At 47.1% G+C, this 27,725-nt stretch overlaps 1 protein-coding gene across 1 annotated transcript; it reads left to right on the top strand.

The window, feature by feature from the left end:
- Positions 1–2,280: 2,280 nt before the first annotated feature.
- Positions 2,281–25,112, top strand: LOC122383588 (neuroendocrine convertase 2-like; the record flags this gene model as incomplete). The annotated part of the gene is made up of 9 exons (XM_043370170.1): positions 2,281–2,550; positions 7,925–8,029; positions 12,161–12,322; positions 13,372–13,518; positions 14,609–14,685; positions 21,008–21,096; positions 22,016–22,191; positions 23,469–23,681; positions 25,012–25,112. Coding segments are annotated over exons 1-9 (1,259 nt in total), but the record flags the coding sequence as incomplete, so codon positions are not given.
- Between the last annotated feature and the right edge of the window lie 2,613 nt (positions 25,113–27,725).

Raw genomic sequence — 27,725 nt, 5'->3', positions numbered from 1 at the left:
GTCGCTCTCAATAGCCCAGCTTTTTAGCTTAGCACCAAACTCTTTGTTTGAGATGACACGTTACACACATTTCTGACAAACGATATTCCGTGACGAACCTTCCTTTACGACTAATAAATCTACATGGCTAAGTGGAGAAGACATGGCATTCAACATAAGTTTGACTTGAAACTGATTGTTTGCCGTTACTTGGATACGCTGTCTTCTTGGGCTTCTCGTAATGACGGGCAGTAATCGCAGTAATCGCCACGCACTTTGAGAATGTGGATCGCTCATGATTGTTCAATACAATAGGTACAACACAATACGACGTATAGCTGCTTTTTCTTGATACCCCCAAATCGGTGCAAAGTTGGGCGTTTTCGCCACGTCAGGTACGCAGTTATTTCTGTTGCATATTCGCCCATGCCAATGATCAGTCATTATTTTCATATTGCAAACGTTTTATCAGCCGCTATTCCTAAGGATGAGCCTTACTTGCATGTTTTACAGAGGCCTGATTGGCTGTGATCCTACTCTTCCGCCTAATTTGGTACCCATGCTATTCTCGTTCAATAACCATTTAGTCTCTGGTTCGTTAAATGCTCAAGCCCGCATGTCCAATTCGTCTTGTGATTATACGAACGTCGTATCCATTCAGAGACAAATGTGATAGTCTTTATAACGAGCAGGTTCCGTATTCCTTTACAAATAGTTATAAAATATGCCTGCGAAAAGGCTCAGCTAAAATCTGTTCGTACTTCGTTTCGTTACTTGATATGCCTACATGCTTGTATGATTGCATGATTGCATGAGTATAATGCCTAGAGTGGTATTACAATCATGCTTCATTACCGCAAATAGAAGGAAATCGATGTTGGGTACCTAAAAAGTATCACCACATGTCAGCTAATGCCGATTTGGACGAGCCCGCAGCCACAGGTGGTCCCAGCCGTGGATAAGAAGGGAGATAACCCCCAAAGGATTATGTTTATATGTCGTCGAACTGCAAAGTTTTGCATGGTAATTCCATCAGTAATGATAGCTCAGTGAAGTTTGATGACCTTTCGAATCCATCATTCTATCTCATCGCAGCGGATGCCGTTTCAAGTGCGGTGGAAAACCGAGCAACAAGACGCGTAAAATTAGGAAATGGAGATCTTGCATGATGTCGGATAAGAAATAGACAGAATCGATGCATTTAAATGACGCAGATTTCTGTTAATGCATACATAATGCGACTTTGGCGACGGTCCATCGGAAACCGCATACCTACGTGATGAAGTGCGGGGAGCCGGGTCTCCGGGCTGGCTCAGCGCGGCCGGTCATCACCCGGCGCCCTTTGGGGAGCGGCAGCTGCGCCGGCCGTCGCCGATTGACATTCATGCCCAGCCCTGGAAGTGCCATAGCGCCGGGCCGTCGGAGCTTAGTTTCCACTTTCCAGAGTCGTTAAATTTTGGCGAGCGCTGCTTTGGGAATTGGGACCTAATAGCATGGTCCTGAATCTGGGCTGTCACATGAAATTATTTTTTGTCGCATTTAAATTTATAAAGGCAGCCCAATCTTCGAGACAATGTAATAGATAATGATTGAAAAACGGAAACTTTAAGTGACTCAACCAGACTTTGAATGACAAGTAAAGGGCAAGACGCATCTGAAATGATGTTGCGCAGATTACGACACAGTGATTCCGAATCTCTCTCATAGCTACTTTGGGAACCTGCGAATATTCTTGCCTATCCATATTTTGCCCACTGTGTTGAATAGCTGAAGAGGTCTGTAACCTCGTGTTTTACGAATGCCCTTAATAAGAGCTACATTGCCGGCTGCCCTTGAATTTCTGACTAATAACACAATGAAAACTGTGATGGGAGAAATTGTACCTCCATATGCCCCCACGAATTGGGATAATGCACGTAAATGAACATAATAGCCGGCATGATCGTCAGATATCGTATCCCATCATGTCTGGTGATTCTCGACCGATTCTAAATGAATGCAACCGATATCTGTCATCATTCTATCCCTGCGCCGTCGGGCCGAGCCTGGTGGAGGCCGGTGTCGTACCTCCAGCCCGGCGGCGCTCGCCATCCCCGTCTGTCTCCTTCTGCGTCTCCCCGCGCGGCGTGTCCCGTTTCTCTGCGTCTCATTAGGGTGACCTGTTGCGGTCGCGTCCGGCACCCTGAGGTCGCCGACGGCCGGCGCGCCGCCGGCGGCGCGCAGTTCGATCGGTGTGACGTCATGTGTGACGTCACGACCCGTTCGGCGCGGCGCGGATCCATAGCCGGCGGCGGCAGAACGGAGTGGGGCGCGGCGCCATCTTCCTGTGTCGGCGGCCGGCCGTGTGAGACCGTGTCCGCCCGGCCCGCACAGAAGGCGGCCATGGTGCGGCGGCGAGCCGCCTGCGCGCCGCTGGCCGGCCTGCTGCTCACCATGCTGCTGGGCCCGCCGGCCGTCCAGCCGGCCAAGGAGGTGTTCACAAACACCTTCTACGTGCAGCTCAAGGGGCCGCACGGCGCCGACAAGGCACACGAGATCGCCAAACGCTCCGGATTCGAAAACCTCGGCTCGGTGAGTGCTGCTGACAGCGGTGGGAGTGGTATTGGGTAACCTACCACCGCCATATGTTGCCGCCCGCATCCCCGCGGACTCCCCCACGCGCTAGAGCACCAGGGTCTGAGGGTAGCAAAGGTCGTAAAGTCAATAACAGTGACAGCTGTGTGGCTTCTATAACGAAACTGGTGGGCTGTGATCCTTATGAACGCGGAGAACCTTATGAACCTTATAACCTTAGAAACGCGGAGTGGTAGTTTGATCGTTCATCCACAATGCCAATTTTTTTGTTTTCAAAATGCTTCAATTTGTAGGTATTTGAGCGTTTTGCAAACGTTAATGGCCTTCACTATTCGGCGGTCAATTGGCATCTCTATCAAAGTGCTATAAGCAGTTCGTAGAAATTTTCGTCGCGCGTAATATATCTAATGAGGGTTAATGACTGGTGACCTTTGCCTTATGTTCTTTGAATATGGGGGTGCGAACTGCGATTACCCTGGAATAGTCGCAATATGCAAAATTGAACTTGTGCAAAACAATGAAATGCTGATACATGAAATGTGGTGAAGCAGCGAACTGCAAATGGAATAGATTTGCTCAATGATGATGATCAATCCGCTGATGAAACCAAAAGCCAAGTGAGATGAAGAAAGAGTATTGCGTTTTGATGAATACAAGATAACCTCATGTAGGTAGGTAACTCAGAGTTGTTATCTTTGAAAGATGCAGGATCTGCTCGAAAAGAAAACACACTGCTTGTATCAAAAAGGATCGGTTCATCTTGTCCCAACGGATACCTTAAGCTGCATGACGGCCAAAGCAAGAATTTTCAGATAAATCGAAAATGTGGGGCATATGCTGCATGCATTGTGCATCGTGCTTAGGATGGTAAGAATGGCCCGGGATCGGAATAATTTTCAACTACTGTTCCATTATGAGTTGGGATGCTCACTGCTCAGTAGCGGCGGAATACCTTTAATTAATGGGCTTTTAATCGACTTAAAAATAATTAATCGACTTTTCGTCCCATTCTTTCCATGCAACGCTCATAGTTAATGTTAAAATGCCAAAATCAAAGGGGGCACGGTGCCCCGGTATTTTATTGCAATAAAGAATGCTACCTAATGTTTGTATTCCTTTCCTGATACCCCATGCCTGAACGATTAAATATAGTAATTAAAAGTGCCAAAGTTTTGCAATCAGTCTCGTTTCAGGTCCTCCACTGCACGCTATAGCAAGAAAATATGGCAAGTACCTACAGCGAGGTAATGCAAAGCTGCACATTTTCAGATGAACCAATGAGATTGCTTGGTATCTATTACAGTGCTTCGCCTTCACTATAGTGCCACTGAAGGATGTAGGAGCGTCAGGGACAAATGTCCTAACCACAGCGTCCGAATTTCGAGAAAATTTGACTTGTTAATAGATGAAAAACACCAAGCCCAATAAGCGTTTTGTCATATTGCACAGAAACAGGAGCGGAATCTCACACCACCCTTGTGGTGCAGTTGGTAGGGACTAGGGAGTAGGGACGCTCACAAAATCGATATTTTTTAGCACATCACTGGAACGTACAGTAGCGGCGGAACACCTTCGATTAAGGGGGGAGGGGGGCACTGCCGACTTTTGGTCCCATTCTTTCCATGCAACGCCCATAGGGCTAATGTTAAAATACCAAAATCAAAGGGGGGCACGGTGCCCCGGTGCCCTCCCCGTTCCGCCGCCTATGGGAACGTATGCTTAATTTCACGATTGGATCTCAGATTAGAGCGTTAGTGGAAGAAGGAGATTTCTTTAATTTCAGACAGCACACAAAGTTCCGTTTTTTTTTTTTTGTTCACGCAGGATGCAATGAGCATAATGATATATTGACTTGTGATAGCTCCCGATCAACTTACAAAATAAGTGCCTTCAAAGAACACAATCAGCAACTTAGGTAGCCACATGCTATGTAAAATGCGCAATATTCACTATTGAAGCAGCCAACCGTGTAACAGCGAGCTCAGGTCGTGTGGTGACGCCTGAAGCCAACTTTGGCAAATAACTTATAGGGCTGATTAATTTTAGATTACTTTCTTGGTTATGCGCATACTTTAGAGCTAACTCCTATCATCAAATAATTTTCCCGATGATGTGCTCAAGCTTTGATGACATACCATCTCATCAGCATTTATAGCATTTACAGCCCATAAAGGTTAGGATAGGTACTAGCAAACTGAAACTACGCTTCCGTCGTTTCCCCTTGATTCCGCATTGAATCATACTCGTAGAAGACCCTAATTTCTCTGAGTTGGTCCTATCATAAAACAAGCGTGAAATACCTGTCTGCGAAACCGCAGGCTGATCAGCGATCACTGAACAGTGCACACTGCACAGCCGATCCCAGCTCAAAGGGCAGCGATCACTGAACAGTGCACAGTGCACAGCTGATCCCAGCTCAAAGGGCGGGCGACTGGTCGACTGCATAGGTAGGCTGTACCGCATCACACAGCTGCCTTGCGTCACAGCCTATCCCTCTGCTGGCAGGCGGCCGCTCGCAGCCCGGCCAGGCCGAGCCTGCTCACTGCTCAGGCTAGCGAGTAAATGAATGCCAACCTCTCGAAGCCGCTTTTGCTTCTAATTCTAATCGAACCGGTCAGAGGACAAGCCATGCGCCCTCACTCCATATGCTTGGCATGTGTGCATCTGTTGGGTGGCATGCTTGCATCTGCAGCAAAATTAGCTTCCAATTATGAGTTTCGCAAATTGCCACCTCAAGAGCGTTGCTGATGTTAGAGTGAGTTCGCCCGAAACAAAACAACTCATGAGAGTTTACCCTAGCTGGGACATTGCGCATCTTATTTTAGATTCAAGAGTTCTTGTATGTATATCAGCGGATAGACATTCAGAATAAAGCCGAACTGTGTAAGAGCGCGCCATTCTAGCGACGGGTGCAGCTTATACCATTAAACCTTTGTCCCTATTCGAATTTTTGGGGCTATCGTATGCCCAAATAACATCTGAAAAGAGCTTAGTGCGCAATAAGGTGGAAGCGGGGACAAACCCACCGCTTAAACTTGACCGCGCAAGGGTCACTGGCATGGCCGATCCCGTTAAAATTGCTATCTCAGATTCAGAGGGTTCTCTTCAGGTGCAAGACGGCGTAATATAAACTCGTGCTAACAGCTATGCCTTTCTCTAATCTTAAATTCGCTTTGACGCCAAGTTTTTTCTTTTCTCGTCCTTTTGGCTATAAAGACGTCACCACCATCTGTGTTAAGAATGTAGAAGAATGCTTCAAAATGCTCCTTGCTGACCTGAAGAGCAGCTCAAACACAGTAAGGTTAATGTGGCGGACACAAACAGTTCTAGTCCTTTGAAGACTAAAATCGTATTTACAGTGTCAGAGATATCTGAAGTATATCTTGAAAGCGAGTTGTGACGACAGTCTGCACCCTCATGTTCTCGATTCTTGGCACAGGAGCTGAGCACTGTATCGCACAACAGTACCCTTCTGATACAAGATAGAACACCGGGCCCAAGCCGATTCCGAGCTATTTGCCAGTCAGGGACTGTGATGAAGACAGGGGTGGCTCGTAAAAAGGTGCACTTGCTGAGCTGAATGTTCCTCTCCCCCTCTCCGGGTATGTAACAATTCAAGCTAGGCTCTCCTAAATGGTGTGCTTGTAGAGAGCTATGGACTGTGAATGCATACCTAATACATTTATTGATTCTATCATCTGTGCATTGGTGTGGCAATGATAATGGCGAGTTCGAAAAATAAAAAAAAAACATGGACCTTAATGAGAATAGAACATCGATTAAAGCTATCTTTGGAATTATTACTCATACAGGTAAGCTATTTCAGTATAAGAGAGTACAAAGAAAAATGATTTCCCAAGTTTGAGCAGCCCTAAAGTGAACTGAAATGCCAATCAACCGTTAAAGATATGTACGTATGAGTAGCTTTCCCAAATATGTATATTTCAACTGTTACACACAATTAGTTCACACTTGGTGGATCAAGTTGAAGCTGACCCCTTGACGACTTAGCAAAAAGTTACTAGCTGTTCAGGTGAAACAGCTGTAATGGTTTTAAATGTGGAAAAGTGGTAAAGCGACATAGTTCCACGGTCAAAGCATAGCAGTCCATATTAAATTTGTAGTAGGAACTTCATAAAAGGCAATATTTTATACGTGTTTATATATCAGAATTTTATTTGCCGCTGCAGTACACTGCGTAATGCATATCAATACAAATATGTATGTTTATTTTGAATTTATTCATTTATGAGTAATTCAGTTATCTTCATTCGATATCAATTTTAGAAGAACTAATAATGCATAACTAAATGATATAAACTAATGCATGCAGGCATGGCTAAGTCAGCCACCAACTCGGAACGCGTTTTGTATGACGAGTCGACATCAATGGGCATGGACGCGTCCAATTCTGTCACGTTGACCGCTTTATCTTCGGCGGCAGCCGCGCGCTGGGCCAGTCTGTCGCATATGATTGGTAGTGACAAAGCCCGGTGACGTCAATTAACCATGGAACGAAGTTTGCACCGCCAGTGCCCAGTCAATAACTGTCGCCGTCGCGGTCTGGGAGGAATGTCCCGGTCGGCAGCCGCCAGCCGGACTGAAACCGGTCTGCGGCTGGCTCACTGCCAGAAATCTAAAGGAATGGTATGGTAGGGCAGTCTGCTGGGTTCTGAGACTGTCTGGGTGTCTCATATTGTTTTCTGAAGACGATCTGACATAATTGGTATTCACTGTGCCAAAAAAATAGTGCAAGTGCAGTGTTCACACTAGGAGATATTCAAAAGAACATCATCTTGACTTTGTGTATATGTTATACATGTTTTCTCTGCGTCTATTTATCAACCTTATCTCTCTCTCTCTCTCTCTCTCTCTCTCTCTCTCTCTCTCTCTCTCTCTCTCTCTCTCTCTCTCTCTCTCTCTCTCTCTCTCTCTCTCTCTCTCTCTCTCTCTCTCTCTCTCTCTCTCTCTCTCTCTCACTCTCTCTCCCTATCCCTCTCGTTACTTTTTTCTTTCTCTCTCTTTCTCTCTCCTTCTTCCTTCCCTCTCTTCCTCCCTGATTATATATGAAATATGAAAATTATATATGAAAATTCGAGTGTAAAATACCGTTCTCGCCTGAGGCGCCACTGGCAACAGCAACTGTACGTTCATTTTAGCACATAGCTCTGCGCGAGTGCTGAAACAGGCCAGAATGATTGTTTGTGTCTGGTTTGTGTAACATATGGTTGTCTTGCCACTGAACTGGCTGAAATCATCAGTATTTAAGAGTATGGACCCAGAGTCTGAAATAAAGCTTATCTATCTATCTATCTATCTATATGTGCGTCTGTCTCATCCCCAACTGACAGACTCTCCTTCCTCCCCTCAGGTTCTCGGGTCGCCTCACGAGTTCCATTTTGTTCACCGCGGCCTCTCAGCTGCCAGGACCAAAAGGAGCGTCCCCCACCTGCGTCAGCTAAAGGCGCACCCCCTGGTAAGTGGTCGAGGATCGGTAAACCTTCTCTGCAATAAAGCGTAAGATATCGTTTGTCCACCAAACTTTTTTTTTTGGATTATGCCTACCAAGATGAGATTGAAAAAGGAATTTTTAATTGTCAGGACGGCTGGTAGTGATATATACCTATTTCATATATATGTAGGTACAGGTCTCGCGGGTTTTAGCGGTAGGTGGCTCGGCGAGCGGGAGGGCAACCAGTTCCGCCTCTGTATCGGTGACCATTCGCTCCGCCCAGTTACTCGCGAGTGCGTACTACGACACATAGTAAAGTGGGGAGGGAAGGGTCAGAGTTGCAGCCTGCGTAGAGGCTAGAACCGGTTTCTGTCGTCTGGGCCGGCGACACGGCATGCGGCCAGGGGACGGGGAAAGGTCAGAGGTCACTCACAATGTGCAGTACCGCGTCCCGTCCTCTCTGCGTGCTGACCAGCGCACGACCTCGGCCGTTGGCCAATCGGCATTGGACGGTCAAGGCCACCCGTAGCCAGCGGCGGGCGGAGTGAGCCTGCAGCGTGCCGATTCATAGGTAGTCGTTCAAAGTTTTAGCCGCTTACCATTGAGGCCGGGAGACGACTGTAGTGTTATTTCTTGGGAACAGTTCTGTCATTTAACCCGCGCCCCGTTAAGGTCTACCAAGCATCGGTCCCATTGGGGGGGGGGATTTGCCCCCCCCAAGATCTCGAGAACCACGCAAAATAGCGACAAGCAGCAAACTGTGTTGGATGGCCCCAACGAGGAAATACCTTTTGGCTCAATTTCATTGACCTCAGTCAAACCGATGACGTCACAGGTCAGGTCAAATGTCGAATTTTCACCGTTTACAGGCATTTCAGGAAATATGTTTTAAAATCGAGTAAAATGCATGCCATTTATCGATAAGCAATCGATGAATGACAATTTTCGATGGGGAATTGTTCGTCAAACACATATTTTGCAATTTGGGGTCACTGATACCAGGTCAGGTCACAGAGGTCAGGTCACTGAGGGTCACAATATGAAAATAACTATTATGTGATGCATGTTTTCTGGTTCATTTTACATGACAAATGCGATTATCTGGGTCAGGCAACCTTTGGGGCCAGTTTAGGTTATGTTCTGGTGAAGGTCAGGTAAAGGTCAGGTCAAATTTGGTCAAATTTTCAATTTGATATTTTTGCATAAAATGGGTATCGATTCGATGCAGCTCGTCACGGGAAGGCTAATGTGGTGGTCTTTGTTTTGCGCTACGTGGTCTAGAATTGCTAAAAATTGAGTTAAAAATTGACGTCACCAATTTCGAACAGTTTTTTTTTCGCTAAAACTTGGCCAAAAAAGGAGGTATCGATCTACAATTTGTTAGGTAGATCGAAGAAATCAGGAACTATTATATTCCATGTTCTTTAATTATATTCCATGTTTGTTCTAGTTATTATATTCCATTTTTTTTAATCCAAAAAACGTTTGGGGTTTTTGCTATTTTGTAACAGACCAATTTTTTATTTGGGGGGTCAAAATCTCACAAGTTCGAAAATCCCAGTTTGCAGTTTTGTAGCGCCATCTTTCCTCTACACGACCAGATAGAGAACTTTGAAATTGCTTCTCATCTTCTCTGAATCCTTCTCACTAGCCTGCTCAACGTGTTTCCATTTCCATCGCTAGTGACCTCGCCTTTAGGTAATGTGACCGGAAACCGGCAGCGTAACAGCAGATATTCTAGAGTCGCGGAAACCTTGAAGATTAGCTGTGCCGCAATGTCATTCCGAATGGTTTTCAACCTGGCTAGATCGTCTCCATGCGCTCCGCAGATCGGCAAATGTGTAGTTAAGCAGCCCTGAAGGCACCGGCCAAGTTCCTGCGCTGGTCCCGGCCAAATAAGACACAAGGGACCAAACACAATTTCACATGTTGGGACGTTTCTAATCACAAGTCTAGAAACGAACGGTTAATGAGACCTGACACGCCGCATGCCCATTCTGGCCTGTAATGAGCTCTAAAAACTGGTCACAGACCAAAGGTCATTTTGGTCAGGGTCATGCAATTTTCAGGGTAGGTGTAAACGTTTAATTGCAGATGGCCTGAACTTATCCTGGCTCCTGACCGCATGGGTATTTATTTACTTATGGTGAGAAAAATAACTCACGGCACTGAACGCTTCGCTGCTATCCGCCACTATTTACCCGAGTTATTCAGGAAAAAACGAGGAGAGGGGCTCATTTTATCACCCCTAATAAGAAGTAGGGTTTCCAATAAAAGTAAACGGTAACATCGAAAAATAACATTTCCTGTAGAATATTTCTCAATTTAATATGGTGGGTTCTTTCGTAATGTTAATAAATGATAAGGTAAACAATATTGTAAGTTGACCATGGCACAACATTTCCATTCTATTTCATCCCATTTGTTCTAGCCCCTCTCGCCTGCCGCCTCCCCCCCCCACACACACCACCACCACCACTACCACCAAACCGGCTGAGTTGGCTGAGGCGAGTGCCTCCCCTCCCTTCATGCCAAACAGAGCCTGGCTGTCGTGACCTCTGGCCTCACCGCCCGAAGGCTCGCCCGCTGTCCAAGGACGCCCTGCGCGGGCCGCAGTGATAGCCTCTGCCGAGTCCCGCCTCTATCCACCGTTCACCACGCGCTGGATTCATTCATGCCTCTGTGTTTCAGCCTCCTACTCGTCGGGTGGCGCCACTGTAATCATAGGCGACTGCAGGGAACCCGCGGTCAGAATGCCCCAAACGGCGAATTTTGAAGTTTTCCTTTAATTTCTCCGAAACTAGCCGGCATACGATCAAACCTTTTTCCATGATCATGAAAGGGAGTTAAACGAATAAATCGGTCACATCTTCAAGCCTACAAAGCTGAAGACGAAAAAGATATAGCCGGAAAGGTAAAACCTACGCTTAAAACCCGCGAGACCTGTACCTACTTCGCATAGTTTTTTCACCTCTTCACCGCCTTTTGTCGGCCGCTGTCTAAAAAATGGCTTATTTCTTCACGGATTTGAGATATCGCCGTCTTTACTCATCTGTATGCTTAGGAAAACAACAGACCAATATCCGAGTCTAGAAAATATGAAAAGTGCTTCCTATCCGTGGCGAGGCAGCCCCTGCTAAAAAATTGTTTTTTTTTTTGTGTCATCATCTCTATCCATACAACCATGTCTGTAAGTACGCATGCAAACCTCTTCTGATAAGAACCTAAGCCATCGTTTACCAGCCATTAATATCTCCCTGTCCCGGAAGCTATCTCCCTTTGGGGCGGCTTCTAGCCGACGATCGACCACCAATCGACCGGAACGTGGCGGCGACAGTTCCCGCCAGTGTCTGTCCCGAGAATCGCTGTCGATTGAACATACCCTTCCCTCAGGAGACAGACCCTTCCTTCAGGAGAAGTAGTAATCGAGACCGTAATGAAGACATTAGCGAAACTGTTCCACCGACCATTTACTAGGCTGGTGATCGTATCCATCTGCATGGATGATGTCGAATTAGGGCATTTCATGATGGTTCCATGAGGGGTCATCAAATGAGTGCCTGAAGTCAAACGGCTAAATGTGGTTTATACGAGCAAAATAGGCTCCCAGGACCTGGAGCCGTTGCCTGGTGGAAAATTGTCGGATTCTGAGACGAATGGCCACGAGTCGGACTCACGAGCAGCTCATTAGAACAAAAAGGTTAATCACCCATGAAAGTATCTATCATTTGTTTTCGTCAAATTCTATTTTTTGTTGTTGTCAACTGGACATTCAAAATCTGAAAAATCCAATCAAAGGGCTCAAAACAATGGATTAGTTTAAATGCTGATTGGACATAAGTACCCAAACTATGTGCTTTCTTCAAATAACGCGCATCTTTGTACTCAAGTTCCTTTCCATTTTAGTGGACGCTTATTTTCTTCGTTTTCTATTGGTGCCGTTCTCTGTATGTGAATTTACTTGCACCTTTCCCTACCTCAGGTCTGCAGGGTGATCCAACATATCCTTATCTGGATATGCGTGTATGTACCCGCACTCATATCAGGTTGGTCCAATACCTCCCCTATAACTATCTGACTTGATGCGTGCACTCCCTCCCATACCAGGTCCGCAGCGTGGCCCCTATCTGATCCTTTCACTTTCTCTCACACCAGGTTCGCCGGGTAGTCCAGCAGACTGGCTTTAGCCGTCAGAAGCGCGGCTTCCGGCCGCTCCGGCAGCGGCGGGGGTACAAACCACTGCGAGTCGAGAATCTGGTGGAGTTGGAACCGCACAAAGACCCCACCGACCCGTTCTTCAAGTACCAGTGGTATTTGGTAAGTACCCCAAGGCGGATATTGTGAAATGCGGTGATGGGGTCTACTTTTTTTCGCTCGGCTGCTGGTTGTACTTGACTAAAAGGCACACAAGCTTGTTTTTACTGACTTCGAGTCACGAAAAGTACTTAGCAAGCAAAACAACCAAGTCATTTGCATGTGTCTGAGTGCGACATGCCTGCCCCTGCAATGCCAGTAGTCGTTAGCGCGACAGTTTTCGCTAAACGCTCTTAGCGGAATTGGGTTTCAAATACATGCTGAACTGGTGGCTTATGTATTATGCAACTCCGAGGAGGGAAAGCTAGAATAATGGTCAGTCGTTTGCCTGATTTATACAGTGAAAATGGTGAAAAATACGATCGAGTTGTACCTTCCGAGTCTAAGTAGCCGTACTTTTATTAACAAATATCGTCACATTTCTGGAAGTTCACTGCAATGCAAGCGTCCGCAGATAATATGGGTCACAAAGTAGCAGGATAATCTTATGCTACCCAAGGCATATCGTCATTTAGCCAGTGGTGAGATCCCCAAATAGTTGAACGCTTCCTCGGAAGTTTTAGTCGAGGATAATGCGAGCGCGTTGACCTGTCGCTGAGTGCGCCCACTCTCAAATCAGCGACAGGGCTTTCCAGATAACCTCTGGCCGAGGGCGTCAAACACCGCGCTCTAATGGACCAGTGTGCCGAACTTTGACACTCCATCCGCAGTGATAGCTAAACCCGTACGGAGCTGTTTCAGTTGTGCGGCGACATCCTCATCTCCCGTCTGGTTGTTTAAGTCATATTATCCTATACCCATCTGGCTTAAATTGCTCTTCAACGCTTCAAGCGGATCCCGTTTCAGTGCAAAATAGTTTTAGCTAGCCAAAGAAGCTCATGTTTCTCTGCAATTTCCACACAACCAGCCTACCTTTCGACGCAATGACCGCAGAGTTGTTCTACTATTTTAAAACAATGTTATATCCAATAACGTAACTAGAGTATCATTTTGCGCTATCTTCCACCTGTTATTTTACTTGTTACATGTGAATTCCGTGCTCTGTGCTGCAGAAAAACACGGGTCAAAATGGCGGCAAGCCCAAGCTGGACCTGAACGTGGAAGCGGCCTGGGCGCAGGGCATCACGGGCAGGAACGTCACCACTGCCATCATGGATGACGGCGTCGACTACATGCACCCCGACCTGCGGGAGCGCTTTGTGAGTACCGGAGGGAGGAGGGGGCTTCGTGAGTAACGGGAAAAGCTGTTTCGTGAGCAGCGAAGGGGGTCGCCTGTAGCCGTTTTCACGACGGCCACCTGGTACACATTTGGTGCACATCTGGTACAGATTAGGTGCAGATTTGGTCAAATCAGGCTCGGTTTGTCTCTTAGCAGCTATCAGCTAGGGTTGCACTAATTGCTTATATGCCTGCTTTGTCATATTGTCAGAGAGCACCATCGATTAAAACACTGAAATAAATTCATAAAATGAAGGTATTTGCTGTAAAAGAAATTAGGTGCAGATTTGGTCAAATCAGGGGCATTCGCCGGATAGCCCGTCGTGAAAGCGGTTTGTGTGTACTACACACGGGAGTGCTTTGCTAACTAGTAATGGGTACCGAGTGCCCGTGACGACTGTTGAAGCCATCTAGTTTCAGAATCACCACTCATTGGCATGAGGCTTCCCTGTGAACGCCGACTGTGTCGCTCAGTGATTGATTTCTGCAATCACGGGAATTAAATGTAATGTTTAATTAAAATAGCACATATTCTAACAAACGAGTTCGTTGTAATAAGAATGTGAGGACAGATATAATTGAGTAGTGCACACTATACTGGTGCAGTTTTACATAACAACAGGTTTCCATGTTCTTCTTTTGTGCATTTTTTCTAAAGAGTATATTTTCTTGTCGTTAAGTCTTCTCACATTTTGGAGCGTGAAAAGGCTTCTCCAATGCATTGTTTTTGCCCTTACCAATTATGTGATTGATGTTGGTGAGGCATTGCTGGTAATGTCAGAGAAATTACGAGTATGCTTAAATTTAGCTAGTGCTATGACGAGGCGGATTTCCGCCTCTCCCTAGTTTCCAGATTACATACAAACGGTACTGCTAGCGGTATTACGCCGTGAGCACTGTTTCGTGAGCACTGTTTCGAAATGCATTGTCCACATCTCCATAAAACAACATTTGACATGCTCATTGCTCAACCGGAAAAGTTCATATTACCGGAAAGCATCACCATAAACTAATTTTCGAACCTTGACCTCTCACCGACTGTAATGAATGAATGCGGCCCCTCTGTTTCAGAATGCCGAGGCTAGTTACGATTTTAGCAGTAACGACCCGTTTCCATATCCGCGATACACCGACGACTGGTTTAACAGGTGAGTCCATCTCTCAGCTCACCGGCTAGCTTCTCTCAAGTAAAGGCAGGGGCCTTCTAAGCTAGTCCCGCAAATCGGTCAGCGACCCATGGGTGTCAAATGTCTATGCTGGTCAGCAGTTGCACGTAGTACTTCGTTGCACGTGGTACTTCGTGACCAGCAGTCGTTCATTTTAGTTTAGCAATTCACTTCTGTGAATGACAATTAACAACCTATAGTATTAAATCGGGACGACAATAAATTCAAATCCATTTCTCGTTCATGCTTGACATCAGCTCTGTCACCCCGATTTCTCCAGCTCTAAGCCGGAAACACTCTTTCAGCAGTCTTGAAATCGCATGCCAGAGCCTATTCAAACCCGAAGCTACTGCTCACGTTAATCACACGCATCTCCATTCTCCGAGCGAGCGACTGATGCAAGCGAGAGCTAATGTATTCGAATAGGCTCTCGCATGCGATTACTTGACTGCCGAAAGGGTCTGTTTCAGCCTTCACCGATGTGATAAGGCACTCGGCCATCGATAGGCAGTCGTTGAACCGGCTCTGCAAATAGTCCCGCGTCACAGAAGCCCACCTGGGTCTAATTTTGTAACCATAGAAACAGAGGCTGCTGGTTGTTTGATGACGCAAGAGCATGCTCCTATCGATCTGCTGGTGCCATTTATATAGTTATTTCATAACATTGGATTGTTCCATACAGATGATATCAGAGCTCCAGCCCATTTCAAACCTGGACTAGAATAACTATGCACGTGTTAAAAAATCTACATGCAAGCTCAACGAATTTCCCATTCACTTAAGAGCACTGCTTCAGTCATTCTCTTGCAAAATTGCCAGTTTTGGCTCAGTTTTCGAAAATTCTGATATCACCTGTCGAAGTAGCACATTAGCGAATAATTAACGAGTTTGAGGGCGCTCAAGACTGTCAAAAGCACTCGTTAGTATAAAAAATATACGCTACACAGCAATTCTTACCGCAATGGATTTTTACTTCTTGCAACATATACTGATAAAGCTCTTATCGATTTAACGTAATCACATGAGTAAAAAAGACACATCTTCCTGGACTCCGCGGCACTGATGGTGGGAACATATATGTCATCTTGCACTGCTGCTCGTTGTCAGTGCTTAATTCTTCTCGCAAGCTAGCTGTTTGTTCAAGAAGGATTCGCCCACTTCAGTACATAGTGAACGTTTCATTAACCCGCGAGTTGCTGGGGGGGGGGCGTTAAACGCCCCCACTTTTTTCGCCGGGCCATAGCATAAAAACGGCGCGCCGCAGGCGCGCCAAATTTTGGTTACCTGTAGGAAATGGATTGAAGTTTATTGTGACAATGATTCAAAAAAATCGGTCGGAAAATTTTTGAGATATCGAGGTTTTAGTGACGTCATGATTTCTGAGTTTTCGACCAAAAACGGCATATGTTAAAAAAAATCATATAAAATCACAGAATAGACATACAGACATGCCGTAAACGCCATTAGACTGCCAATACCATGGTCAATCAAATGGCTATCTTCGATTATTGATTATCGTTCCGCATTTTCCATAATCTTGAACTGAATCTTGGCAATTTTTCGTGACTACTTCACGGCCATGATACATGAATTTCTTAAATTGAACTTTTTGAGCCGAACACGTACACATATGATAAGATGAATGTCACCATCGTGTTCTACGCCCCAAATTACCTATAAAACATGTGTCACAGGCTGCGAGTATCAGTTTTGATTTTCGGGGATATGTGCCTACCCGGTTGACCTGACCTTGACCCTGACCTATGCTTGACTGACCCCTACATGGAGCTGACACTCTTGTAGGCCTTATAAGATGGATTGTGCACCGTTTAGACAGAGTTTATGGCGAGCGGCGCCCATTGCGAAGTCCTGAAGTCCATGCTACTGAAAGCCCGATTTCAGGTGTTTGACCTGACCTTGACCCGACCTGTGACCTCAAAATTCAACTTTAAAGTACTCATCTGAAGCGTCTCGTCGCGCTCTTTCGTTTGCCGCCTCGTGCGTTTCGCTGCGCCTATTGGTTCTCGAGTTATCGGCGGGGGCGTTTAACGCCCCCCCCCCAGCAAACGGTGGGTGGCGAAATACCCCAGCAACTGCCGGGTTAAAACATCGTTGCTTTTTATTTTAACCATTGACTCCCTTACAAACACACTCCTTTTATTTCCTAAAATAATGCGTTCAAAGCTGTAACTCGGCCCCTTAATCTGTTGGCAATGGGCCCCCGAGAAACCATTTACAAATGTAGCGCAAAAATTGTGAACGGCGTCCGTTCCTTGGCATAAACCCGCACGAAACGAATGCTTTATTATCCTCGAAAACATATCAATAATCAAAAGCAATTTCAACAATTGCTATGTTTGCGAGCAGTTAATTCCATCAATGAAAGCAATCTAGGTTTTGCAGTAGTTTGACCTAAAGTCAATCCGATTAGAGTTTAAAAACATGTTGGATTATTCGTTACCTTTTACAGCACGAAGTAAATACACTATCAACCATTGTGTTCAAAAGCCCTGGAGAGTAAGTAAGATAAGAAACAAACCTGATACGAATATTGCAAAGGGCAACTCAAATTATGATGAATGAGCACTGAGAAGTTTTTGATGTGTTTGCACTACTGCTAATGAACAAAACTGAGAAGGATACCTTGTGCTGCTCGTTTGTAATTATCTTATGTAACTGACCGAAACAGTTCGCATAGCTTGCACTTCAAACCCTCATGGCTGTATGCCGCCTCGCCTACCTGAGTAGGATCTCGTATCTCGTATTCGAACACTCAATTACATTAAAGTGCGTATTGGTGATATTTCATATAGAAAGGCTGAGCGGTGCGGTCCACGTTTAAGATTTTATTTAAGATTCATTTGAAATTTATTTAAGATTTAGGAGACACACGTTATAGTTATCAGCTCAATCCTAGCCGCAACATTTCATACCAAAGTACCCTGTCATCTGACGACGTAGGCGCTGCGTCGGGGCCACCGACATCATATATTTCTGCGAGCTGTGCGTCAACAATGCACTAAATATGGTGGCTGGAGTGCCGATAGCGCCGTGGAGCGCGGGCTCTGCCGATAGCTGGACTATAAATCATCCCTCGCCAGGCATCTGGCAACACCGCGGCAGCCCCCCCCCCGCGCTCCCCTGGGCGTAACACATCACCTCATTACCCCCTCTCTCTCTCTCCCGGCCACCATGCCCATCCCAATGTGCTGGCTGCCGCCTATGGTCACGATTTATACCACATTTGGATTTGGTATAAAGCGCAATGGTGCTTTTTATGACGGAAAGTTCTTTCCTAAACCCGAATAATGGCGATCGTTTGGTGTTTTATGATGTCCAATCTCCTTTCAGTTCACGGGATTACCTATACTGACCCGTTCTCCAGCGATTTCCCTCGTGGCTTGAGCCGGACGTTAACCGGCAGGCAGCTGGGGTCACCAAGCTCAAGGGGCATCTGGTCCTGATTCAATGACCTCTCGTTACTCAGGATCAGCCTTATTTTTGAGGCAGTGACTGAGCAAACCGAAGCAGCCGCAAGCTCGATTCAAACACCTAATTCTACACCATACGCTCCTTATTTCAGCGCGCAATATTTCAGCTGGTATTTCAACACCGCTTAACCCGCGCCCCAGTGGCGGTCTCAGCCAACTTCGCCCTAGGGGGGGGGGGGCATATGTTACCACCCACCTCTAACTCAAAAACTAAGAGGGCTAGAAAGACGCGGTAAAAAGCAGTCGATAGCTCTCAATGCGTACGTTTGAAAGTATTTCGGTCATTTTTCACCTTAGAGCAATGTTGGGGTCACCAGAGGTTATCAAAGGTCAAAATTTGCCAAGTGTCATTATATTTTTCAGAAAACATGCCGCTATCTCAGGAACTATGGTAGCTCGAAAAACGCATGGAAGTGCAATCGATAGCTTTTGAACTCTTCTTTTGAAAAGGTCCCTATCAATATTGACCTCAGGTCAACGGTTTAGCCTCCAGAAGGCAAAAACTCCAAAAATAGCTGTTTTTACGAAAAGTGTTTTTCGACAATAACTTTCGACTACAAAAAGCCACGACATTTCTATTGCCAGAATCGTGTTCCCCTCGCCGGAACGCGTCGAATGAACTATAATTTGACCTTGAAAGGTCAACTTGAAAATTTGACCTCAGGTCAAGGTCATGACCTGACCGGAAAAGGTCATGTTGCATATCAGTCGATGCGTCTCAATAAGACAAACACAATTAGACCATTCCCAGTGTTCTATCTCTTTCCAATCGCGAGTTATTGGCAAAAGACTGTTTGTAGCCTCAAATGACCTCGGATGACCTTTCTAGAGGCTATCAGCAAAAAAGACACATTGGTCATCACGAGTGGACTAAATCATTGTGATTCTGAAATATTTGGACTGTTCCTATGCGTACACACGGATCTAGAGGCATTTTCATTTTTCTCCATTGACTTGTAATGGAAAGGTCACGCCACTGACCTGACCTTAGGTCACGGATATAAAAAATCCGAGGTATACAAATTGTAGGCGCCCATAACAGCATGCAATCCACCAAGTTTCAAACCTTTCTGACAAACACTGCAGGCTGGACATGATTGCAAACTTTTTTTTTAGGCTTGGTCAGTTAACTTGACCTGGTGACCTGACCTGACATGACCTGGGGTCAAAAATGTCACACATTGTCCAAAATTGATGTACCAAAAGCTACCCCAACCGGCGCGGCGCTACGCGCCGCAGTTTTTTATTTACACGCAAAAAAAAAACGCGACAGGGTGGTAACATATGCCCCCCCCCACTGGGGCGAAGGTTAAACCTGTTTTCCAGCCATAGCTGAAACTATCCATACGCTTATGTTCGCACATGTAATAGGTATGGCGCAATGTCCATAACATACGATATGTATGATATCCATTCGATCTATGCTTGCATAAGGCCTCATTCGTGAGCCAGATCATTAGCCGTGCCAACCTGTACGTGTGCCTACGTAACATTCCCGCGAACACCATATATCACGAGTGTTCATAGTATCACGCTCGTAGCCACATGTGTGGAAAATTCCTCAGAAAGTGTGAGAATAATCTGCGCGACAAGGACGCCAGCGCGTTTTTATGTGTTACGTTTCTTTTAGCATGACTCTTACTAAAAGTAATTTATAAATTTATACTTCTTTTGCTCATAGCATAAGATGAAGTTGAAACGTCAATAAAATATTCACCGAGGGTTTTTTTGTCAAAAACTTTTTTTCTTCAATGATATAACCAGTAAAACGCCTTTTGGGCGAAGAACGAGCGAGCGAGATAGTGAGCCCTGCACGTGCGAAAGGGCGAGAGGGTACTTCCAACGGGCTTGCGCAAAGCACCCCTCTAACCGGTCGCTAGCGGTGTACCAAATTTGAACGCAATCGGCCCAGTCGTTCCTGAGATCTGGAAGCGGCACTCTGCACGTGCGCACGTGCAACGGGGTCCAAACTGACTTTTGCACGGCACCCTACTAACTGGTCCCCAGCCGTGTACCAAATTTGAGCGCAATCGGTCCAGCCGTTCTCGAGATCTGGAAGCGCCCCCTGCACGTGCGCACGTGCAGTAGCACCTTAACCGCAACACATGGGAATGCATTGCCTGGTGGGTGCCTACCTGTATGCCAAGTTTCAGCGAAATCGCCCCAGTAATTACCGAGTTATTAAAATGGGAACAAATTTGACACCTCTTATTGTTGTATTTTGCACGTGCACTGGGGGTGACCCACATGAAACGAGATTATCCTATTTTTGGTAGAAGGGATGCTTCTACCCTACAAAAATTACCGCAAGTCAATCGCCCAAGCGGCTGCTGAGATATGAGCCTCTCAAAATCACTACTTTTGCAAAACAGCTCGAACACCCTTGACTTTTCACGTGGCACGTGCCACGACGGTCACTGAGGTGTATCAAAAGTAGTCAATTACGGGGTAGAAGGGATGGGGCTACCCAGCAAAAAAAGACCGCAGGCCAATCGGTCCAGCGGTTGCTGAGATATAAGCCTCTCAAAAGCGTTACAGGCCGGGCCGGGCCGGGCCGCTCATACTGAGATTTTTCCGTTATATTGAAAAGACTCGCTTCGCTCGCTGCGCTCGCTCGCTCGTAAACAGCCTTTGATTCCTAGAGTAGAAACGATCCGTCGCTCCTCCATTATTCACGCATGCAGCCGAATTATCACTGAGGCGCACGGCTAAGGCTCTTGTGCATGTTTTGACTTAGCTCAACAATATCACGACAGTTGAATGTTATGACATTGAATCACCTAACCGCTGCTCCATGTTTGTTTTTCTCGTAGCCACGGGACCCGGTGTGCCGGCGAGGTGTCGGCCGCACGTGACAACGGGGTTTGCGGAGTCGGTATCGCCTACAACTCTCGGGTGGCAGGTCAGTAATCGGTTACCAATCGGTCCAAATGCGGTCCTGGTCAAGACAGAACACGGCGCGGTCCCCACTCTACCCTCAGCCTAGCCAGTGACGAACTTCAGCCAACGGCGATCCTGCCCCACCCTACCTTTAGGAGTTGGTCAGACACCAATCTCAGCCGGACCATGGACCCGCAGTCGCCGTCAGACCGCGGCCCCAGTCCTCGCTCTACCCTACACCAATCTCAGCCGGGCCGCGGCCCCGGTCACCTACTCAGCAGTCCACTACCAATCTCAGCCAGACCGCGGTCCTATCCTCGCCCTACCCTATACCAATCTCAGCCACCATGAGGCCAGAGCACCGCCCTACTCTCAGGTTCAGGTCCTCAATATTCAGCCACCAGCCAGGGACATCGGTCCCGGTCCGCAGAATTCCATCTTTAGCCAGGGATGTCGGTCTACGTCCCCAGTATTCAGCCGCTAGCCAGGGACGTCGGTCCCCAGCATTTGGCCTTAGTCACCGGTGCGCTGTACCGTGAAATTAACCAGCCAGCTCGCCCTCCCTGCCAGCAGAGCTTAGTTTAGAGCCAGTCGCATGCCATTTCAGATAACCGGCTCAACTGACACGGAGTAAAGCAATGCCCGGTGGAACTCTTGAGGTTTATTTATCGCTTTCCTTGGAAGGACAAATATATGCTTGACAGCCCTTAGCTATGTAATGGCAGTGTATTTTGCCCTGATCAGTGAAAATTAAAAAGCGATATGCAGGTGAATATACGTACTAGCTAGACTATAATTATTGACGGAAAGTTTTATTTTAAAGTTGTCCTCTCCTCTGGCGCCTTTCCTTTTCTAAGGCAAATCTCATCTAGTAAGCAACTCCAGTAAATCGCCTCTTATGTGTGCCTAACGTCTGTGTATTTCCGTGCGTGTGTTCGCAGGGATCCGTATGCTGGACCAGCCGTATATGACGGATCTGATCGAGGCCAACAGTATGGGTCACGAGCCGAACCTAATCGACATCTACTCGGCCTCTTGGGGCCCGACTGACGACGGTGAAACGGTGGACGGTCCGCGTAACGCCACCATGCGCGCCATCGTTCGCGGTGTAAACGAGGTGAGACAGGGGCGACAACGGGGTGAGACAGGGGTGACAACGGGGTGAGATAGGGGGCGTTAACAGGATAAGACAGGGGTGTAAACGGGTGAAAGAGTGATGTCAACAGGTTGAGACAGAGGTGGTAACGGGGCGAGAAGGGGATGCCAACGGGGCGGAGCAGGGGCTTCAAACAGGACAGGACAGGAACGTCAATGGGGAGAGACGCGGAATTAGCGAAGTGAAAGCGGAACCTCAATGACTTGAGACAGGGGCGTCAAAGAAGGCGGGGAGAAGGCTAGTCAACGGGACGGGGAGGGCGCGCATACGAAGCGGGGCAGCCGACGACGGATTCTTTTCGTTCAGGAAGAAACTGCTCGTTCAATATTATTATGCATTCAACACCAATGATACATAATAGAGAGCTCAATTGCCTGATGAAGCAAATTGGCGCTCATTGCTCAATGCCATCCAAATTGGTTCCTGTTTCAGGCTCAGCATTACATGGCTGCAATCCATCATTATCTCTCCTAACAGTCCACCAGGGCACCTGGATTCTCAGGGCATGAGCCGACGCTGATATTATGCATAGCATCCACGCTCCAGCGGCGACTGCATGCCCCTCGGGACGGTCTGCCCAGCGACAGGAAATTGGTGACCCGTGTGACCTGAGTGTCATCACCAGCGGGCGACCCCGGAGTGCCAGCAGACCCTCTGAACTCGAGTGCCACAGCGGAGGTGCCGAGGCTCTCAGTATGGCTTCGTGATATGAACAACTACGTTAATATGGCTGGAGCATAGCGGACGCGACCCTTGTTTGTCATAGCAATATCCAGGCATGGCTGACAGCGTGCTATAGCGTGCATTGATAATTGCGCGACAAGGTACGCTAATGTATGGTAGAGGAAATTGCGTACATTAAAACAATTAATTAACAGCAAACATCGGCTGTGACAATTGGTAGGTATGTACATACACGGTATACACCGTAAAAATGTGATATCTCCGTAGTTACCTTCGTATTTTTCATTATGAGCCCCAAAAACGTGCGAACTTTCTGAGCCTCTATTGGACTATACTGAACCTTTGTGGACACCACAAAACCTCACTGATCCTCTGCGACCCTCATTGAGTCTCCATGATCCTCACTGAACCTCACTGAACCTCACTAAACCTCTGTAAACCCACTGGGAGTCTGCTCGCTGCTGAACCTCACTGAGCCTCGCCCTCTCTAAGCCGTTTCTGAACATCTACGAACCTCACTGAGCCTCTCCGACCCTCTCTGTTCCGTGCCGCAGGGCCGCCACGGTCTGGGCAACATCTACGTCTGGGCATCCGGGGACGGCGGCGAGGACGATGACTGCAACTGCGACGGCTACGCGGCCAGCATGTGGACCATCTCCATCAACTCGGCCATCAACGACGGCGAGAACGCCCACTACGACGAGAGCTGCTCGTCCACCATCGCGTCCACCTTCTCCAACGGCGCCAAGGACCCCACCACGGGCGTGGTGAGTGAAGACGGATAGCGGAAGAACACAATCAGTTGCCAGTTCGTGACGTCAGGGGCTTATCACCACTAAGGCATTCTTCAGTGCACATCGAGCGGCTGACATGCAAATCAATAGAACACGAGCGAGCGAGCGCAGCGAGCGAAGTGAGTCTTTTCAATATAACGGAAAAATCTCAGTATGAGCGGCCCGGCCCGGCCCGGCCCGGCCTGTAACGCTTTTGAGAGGCTTATATCTCAGCAACCGCTGGACCGATTGGCCTGCGGTCTTTTTTGTTGGGTAGCCCCATCCCTTCTACCCCGTAATTGACTACTTTTGATACATCTCAGTGACCGTCGTGGCACGTGCCACGTGAAAAGTCAAGGGTGTTCAAGCTGTTTTGCAAAAGTAGTGATTTTGAGAGGTTCATATCTCAGCAGCCGCTTGGGCGATTGGCTTTCGGTAATTTTTATAGGGTAGCAGCATCCCTTCTACCAAAAATAGGATACTCTCGATGCATGTGGGTCACCCCCAGTGCACGTGCAAAATACAACAATAAGAGTTGTCAAATTTGTTCCCATTTTAATAACTCGGTAATTACTGGGGCGATTTCGCTGAAACTTGGCTTACAAGTAGGCACCCACCAGACAATGCATTCCCATGTGTTTTGGTTAAGGTGCTACTGCACGTGCGCACGTGCAGGGGGCGTTTCCAGATCTCGAGAACGGCTGGACCGATTGCGCTCAAATTTGGTACACGGTTGGGGACCGGTTAGTAGGGTGCCGTGCAAAAGTCAGTTTGGACCCCGTTTGCACGTGCGCACGTGCAGAATGCCGCTTCCAGATCTCAGGAGTGGCTGGGCCGATTGAGTTCAAATTTGGTACACCGCTAGCGACCGGTTAGAAGGGTGCTTTGCGCAAGCCCGTTGGAAGTACCCTCTCGCCCTTCCGCACGTGCAGGCCTCACTATCTCGCTCGCTCGTTCTTCGCCCAAAAGGCGTTTTACTGGTAATATTTTCCCACTCGTTTAGTATGCACCGTGACGATGCTATCCATGTCTATGCACATCGTACATGCGTGGTGTATTGAATGATAAACGCTTTGCAGTGATTGTAAAAAAAGACCCAGCCAACCGGTTCTTTCTCCTCTAGTCAGACCAGCTGTCTCATTGGGGCCTTCCAATGCCCTGTACTGGCCTTCTTATCAGCACTGAGGACCATTCGTTTCTTAGCCAGAGCGAAACTGTTCACCTGAGCTGGACTGACCGTCTGATCGCCTCCACACACCCAAGCTGACCTTCGCCAGACTGCTGTTGATTTGACCCTGTCTAACCTGACCCTGTGTACCCCCAGGCCACCACTGACCTGTACGGCCAATGCACCAAGACCCACTCTGGCACGTCGGCCGCCGCGCCTGAGGCCGCCGGCGTCTTCGCACTGGCTTTGGAGGCAAAGTGAGTGAAATTCAACCGTCCCTGCCACCGAATAATGCCCAGCATTGAATTTTGTTGGGCGGGGTGTGGGGCTGGGATTGACCGTGAGCGGGTATTTATATTCAAAGCAGGCGTCGAGTTTTCATCGGTTATGTAAGGCCAAACCGCAGCTCGTTCTCGTCAGTAGTCTCGTGGACCGAGCGACGGTACGATTCATGAACCTTGCTTCTCAACATCAGAAGCCCCATGCTCTGGCCTCTGCCACTGCTTTACATTTTTTTTAGTCTTGGGCTGCTTAAAACATTTATGACAGTAAAAATCGCTTTTTACTATTCCTCGTTGATTCCCGATCTAAAAACTAAGAGGGTATCAAAACATATCTTTTAATGATGTTCAGATGCTCAACAACTGAGCTGCGACAATGACACAAAATCAAAAGATTTTATAGTTTACGCATAGTACAACGAGCGTAGCCAGCTTCATCATTGTTTTCTGCATTTCTTCTTTAATAATGTTTTTGCATTGCGGTGCATTTCTGCCAACGCACAGCATGTTTTCAGAAAAAATATATTCTTGAAAGCTATTTAGCGTGAGATATGATCCAATCATTTCTAGCGTAGTAACTGAATGGCTTTCTTGAGGCATCTCTATGCCACTCCTCTGCTGGTATATTCTAGATCCGTAAAGGAACTGACGAGAAGAGCCGACTGGTGAGCTGATTGCGGGATGCAATTTCCTTCACAGCAGTGGCTTTCGTCATGCCGTCAGCATGCTGCCTTGTGATGAATAAATAACGCATGTAATGCTCAGAACTATACTACTTTTGGTCAAAAAGTTGGTTAGAAAGTAGAAACAAATCTGACTGACGAAGAAGGAATGCGCTGCGCGAAGAAGCGAACTCGTTCCAAATAGTTTGGTCATCTATTTTTGAAGCCTGTTCGTCTTCCAGCTCAGTAGGTAGAGTGTTGAACTCCCGGCAGTGAGAGACCGAGTTCGAGTCACCTTGGCGCGCGACACATGAGATTCCTGAGAGGGATTGTCTGGCGGAGGAAGCCGCCACCAGTTGAATAAGTTGTGTGGGACAGAGAGGACGCGTGGGTACCCTAAATCAATACCTTTTCAATCCCCCCCCATGGATCTGGAGCTGACTTCGACACTTCCTCTGTCAACCCTATTAGTGGCAGGGGGGGGGGGTTGTTTTCATCCACCACTCAGGTTTTTCGGGAATATCTCCGAAACCGCTGAAGCTACGATGCTGAAATTTTTTGACTTTTCCTAAAACTAAATTGGGCACATTCCCTGAAAATTTCAAGTTCATAACTTTACCAGGGGCGGCTCCAGAGCACTGGGAATTGGGGGGTCCTATTCGTGAAGCGAGTTATTTGGGCGAATATCACGATGCTATTATAACTGTATGCACCAGTTTTACGAACAGTGAATGAAAGGTATCATGTGATAACATATACAAAGTTATTGTTCATCCTCTTTTGACACGTTTTTGCTATAATAGGCGGATCCAGGCGTCCAAAAAGGGGGGTTATGTTTTACCTCCCAACATAGGTGCCCTGACACCGCCTATGCATGACCAATACAATTGTAGTCGTTCTCTCATAAGAAAATTGTAACATAACAAGACCATTACCACCCTTTTTACCCACGAGCCGCTGGGGGGGGGGGGCATAAAGTTGCCCCCCTTTACGTTTTGTGGAATATCTCCGAAACCTGATGAGCTACGAACGTGAAACGTGGCATAGCTTCAAATGAATACCTAGGCAATGTTTGGAGAAAGTTTGGTGGTTGTAGCACCAAAGATGACGTCACAGTGACGTCATAAAGCTTTGTCGTTTTCCGATATGGACCGTTTCTGATGACGCTGAGCATGAAACTCAACTGTAAATGAACTAGACAGCACCTGCTGTCATCCTTAAACATCTAAGCACACTTCTATCTAGTTCCTGACCAATAATCGGCTCTTTATATTCGGTCCCATACATCTGATGTATCGTGAGGAAACTGAGAGTCGCAAATCTATAATTTGACTTATGACGTCACTGTGACGTCATTTCAAATGGGATCGACACCAAATTTGGACACAACCTCGGCTAGGTATTCAGAAAAACGTGTGCAAAGTTTCGCTTCTCTATCTCTTCGCGTTGCGACGATATCGTCGCGGAAGTAAAGGGGGGGCAACTATATGCCCCCCCCCCAGCGGCCGGCGGGTGGCGCGGAGGCCCAGCGGCCGCCGGTTTAGAAACAGTACCAACAAAAACCTTATTTACTAATTTTTGTGTACCCCCAATCTCAATTATCTGTATCCGCCTATGATTTTTGAAATGCATATTGTAGGATCCATGTGAATTCCTGGTTCATTCTCTATCGATCGGCAAAAGTTGCGTTAAGATTGGTTCAGAAACCTGGCCGTGATAAACAGTCTAAAATGTATCTGCAATTTGCCCGTTTTTACCCCCCTCTACCCCCTATTGACATTTTTTAATTTTTTTTTTTTTTAGAAATGTAGATCACGTTGAGCGAAATTGAATGCCGTTTGAATTTTGAAAATCGGCCCGTTAGATCTCGAGATATCAGGGGGGGGGGTCGTAAACAGCCCCCCTGCCACTAATAGGGGTAGCCAGG

This window comes from Amphibalanus amphitrite, unplaced genomic scaffold (assembly GCF_019059575.1).
Source record: "Amphibalanus amphitrite isolate SeventyFive unplaced genomic scaffold, NRLGWU_Aamphi_draft 000168F_arrow, whole genome shotgun sequence".
Classification (NCBI taxonomy): Eukaryota; Metazoa; Arthropoda; class Thecostraca; order Balanomorpha; family Balanidae; genus Amphibalanus; species Amphibalanus amphitrite.
Note: the sequence above shows the minus strand (reverse complement) of the source record. Positions and strands in the feature narration are given on the sequence as shown.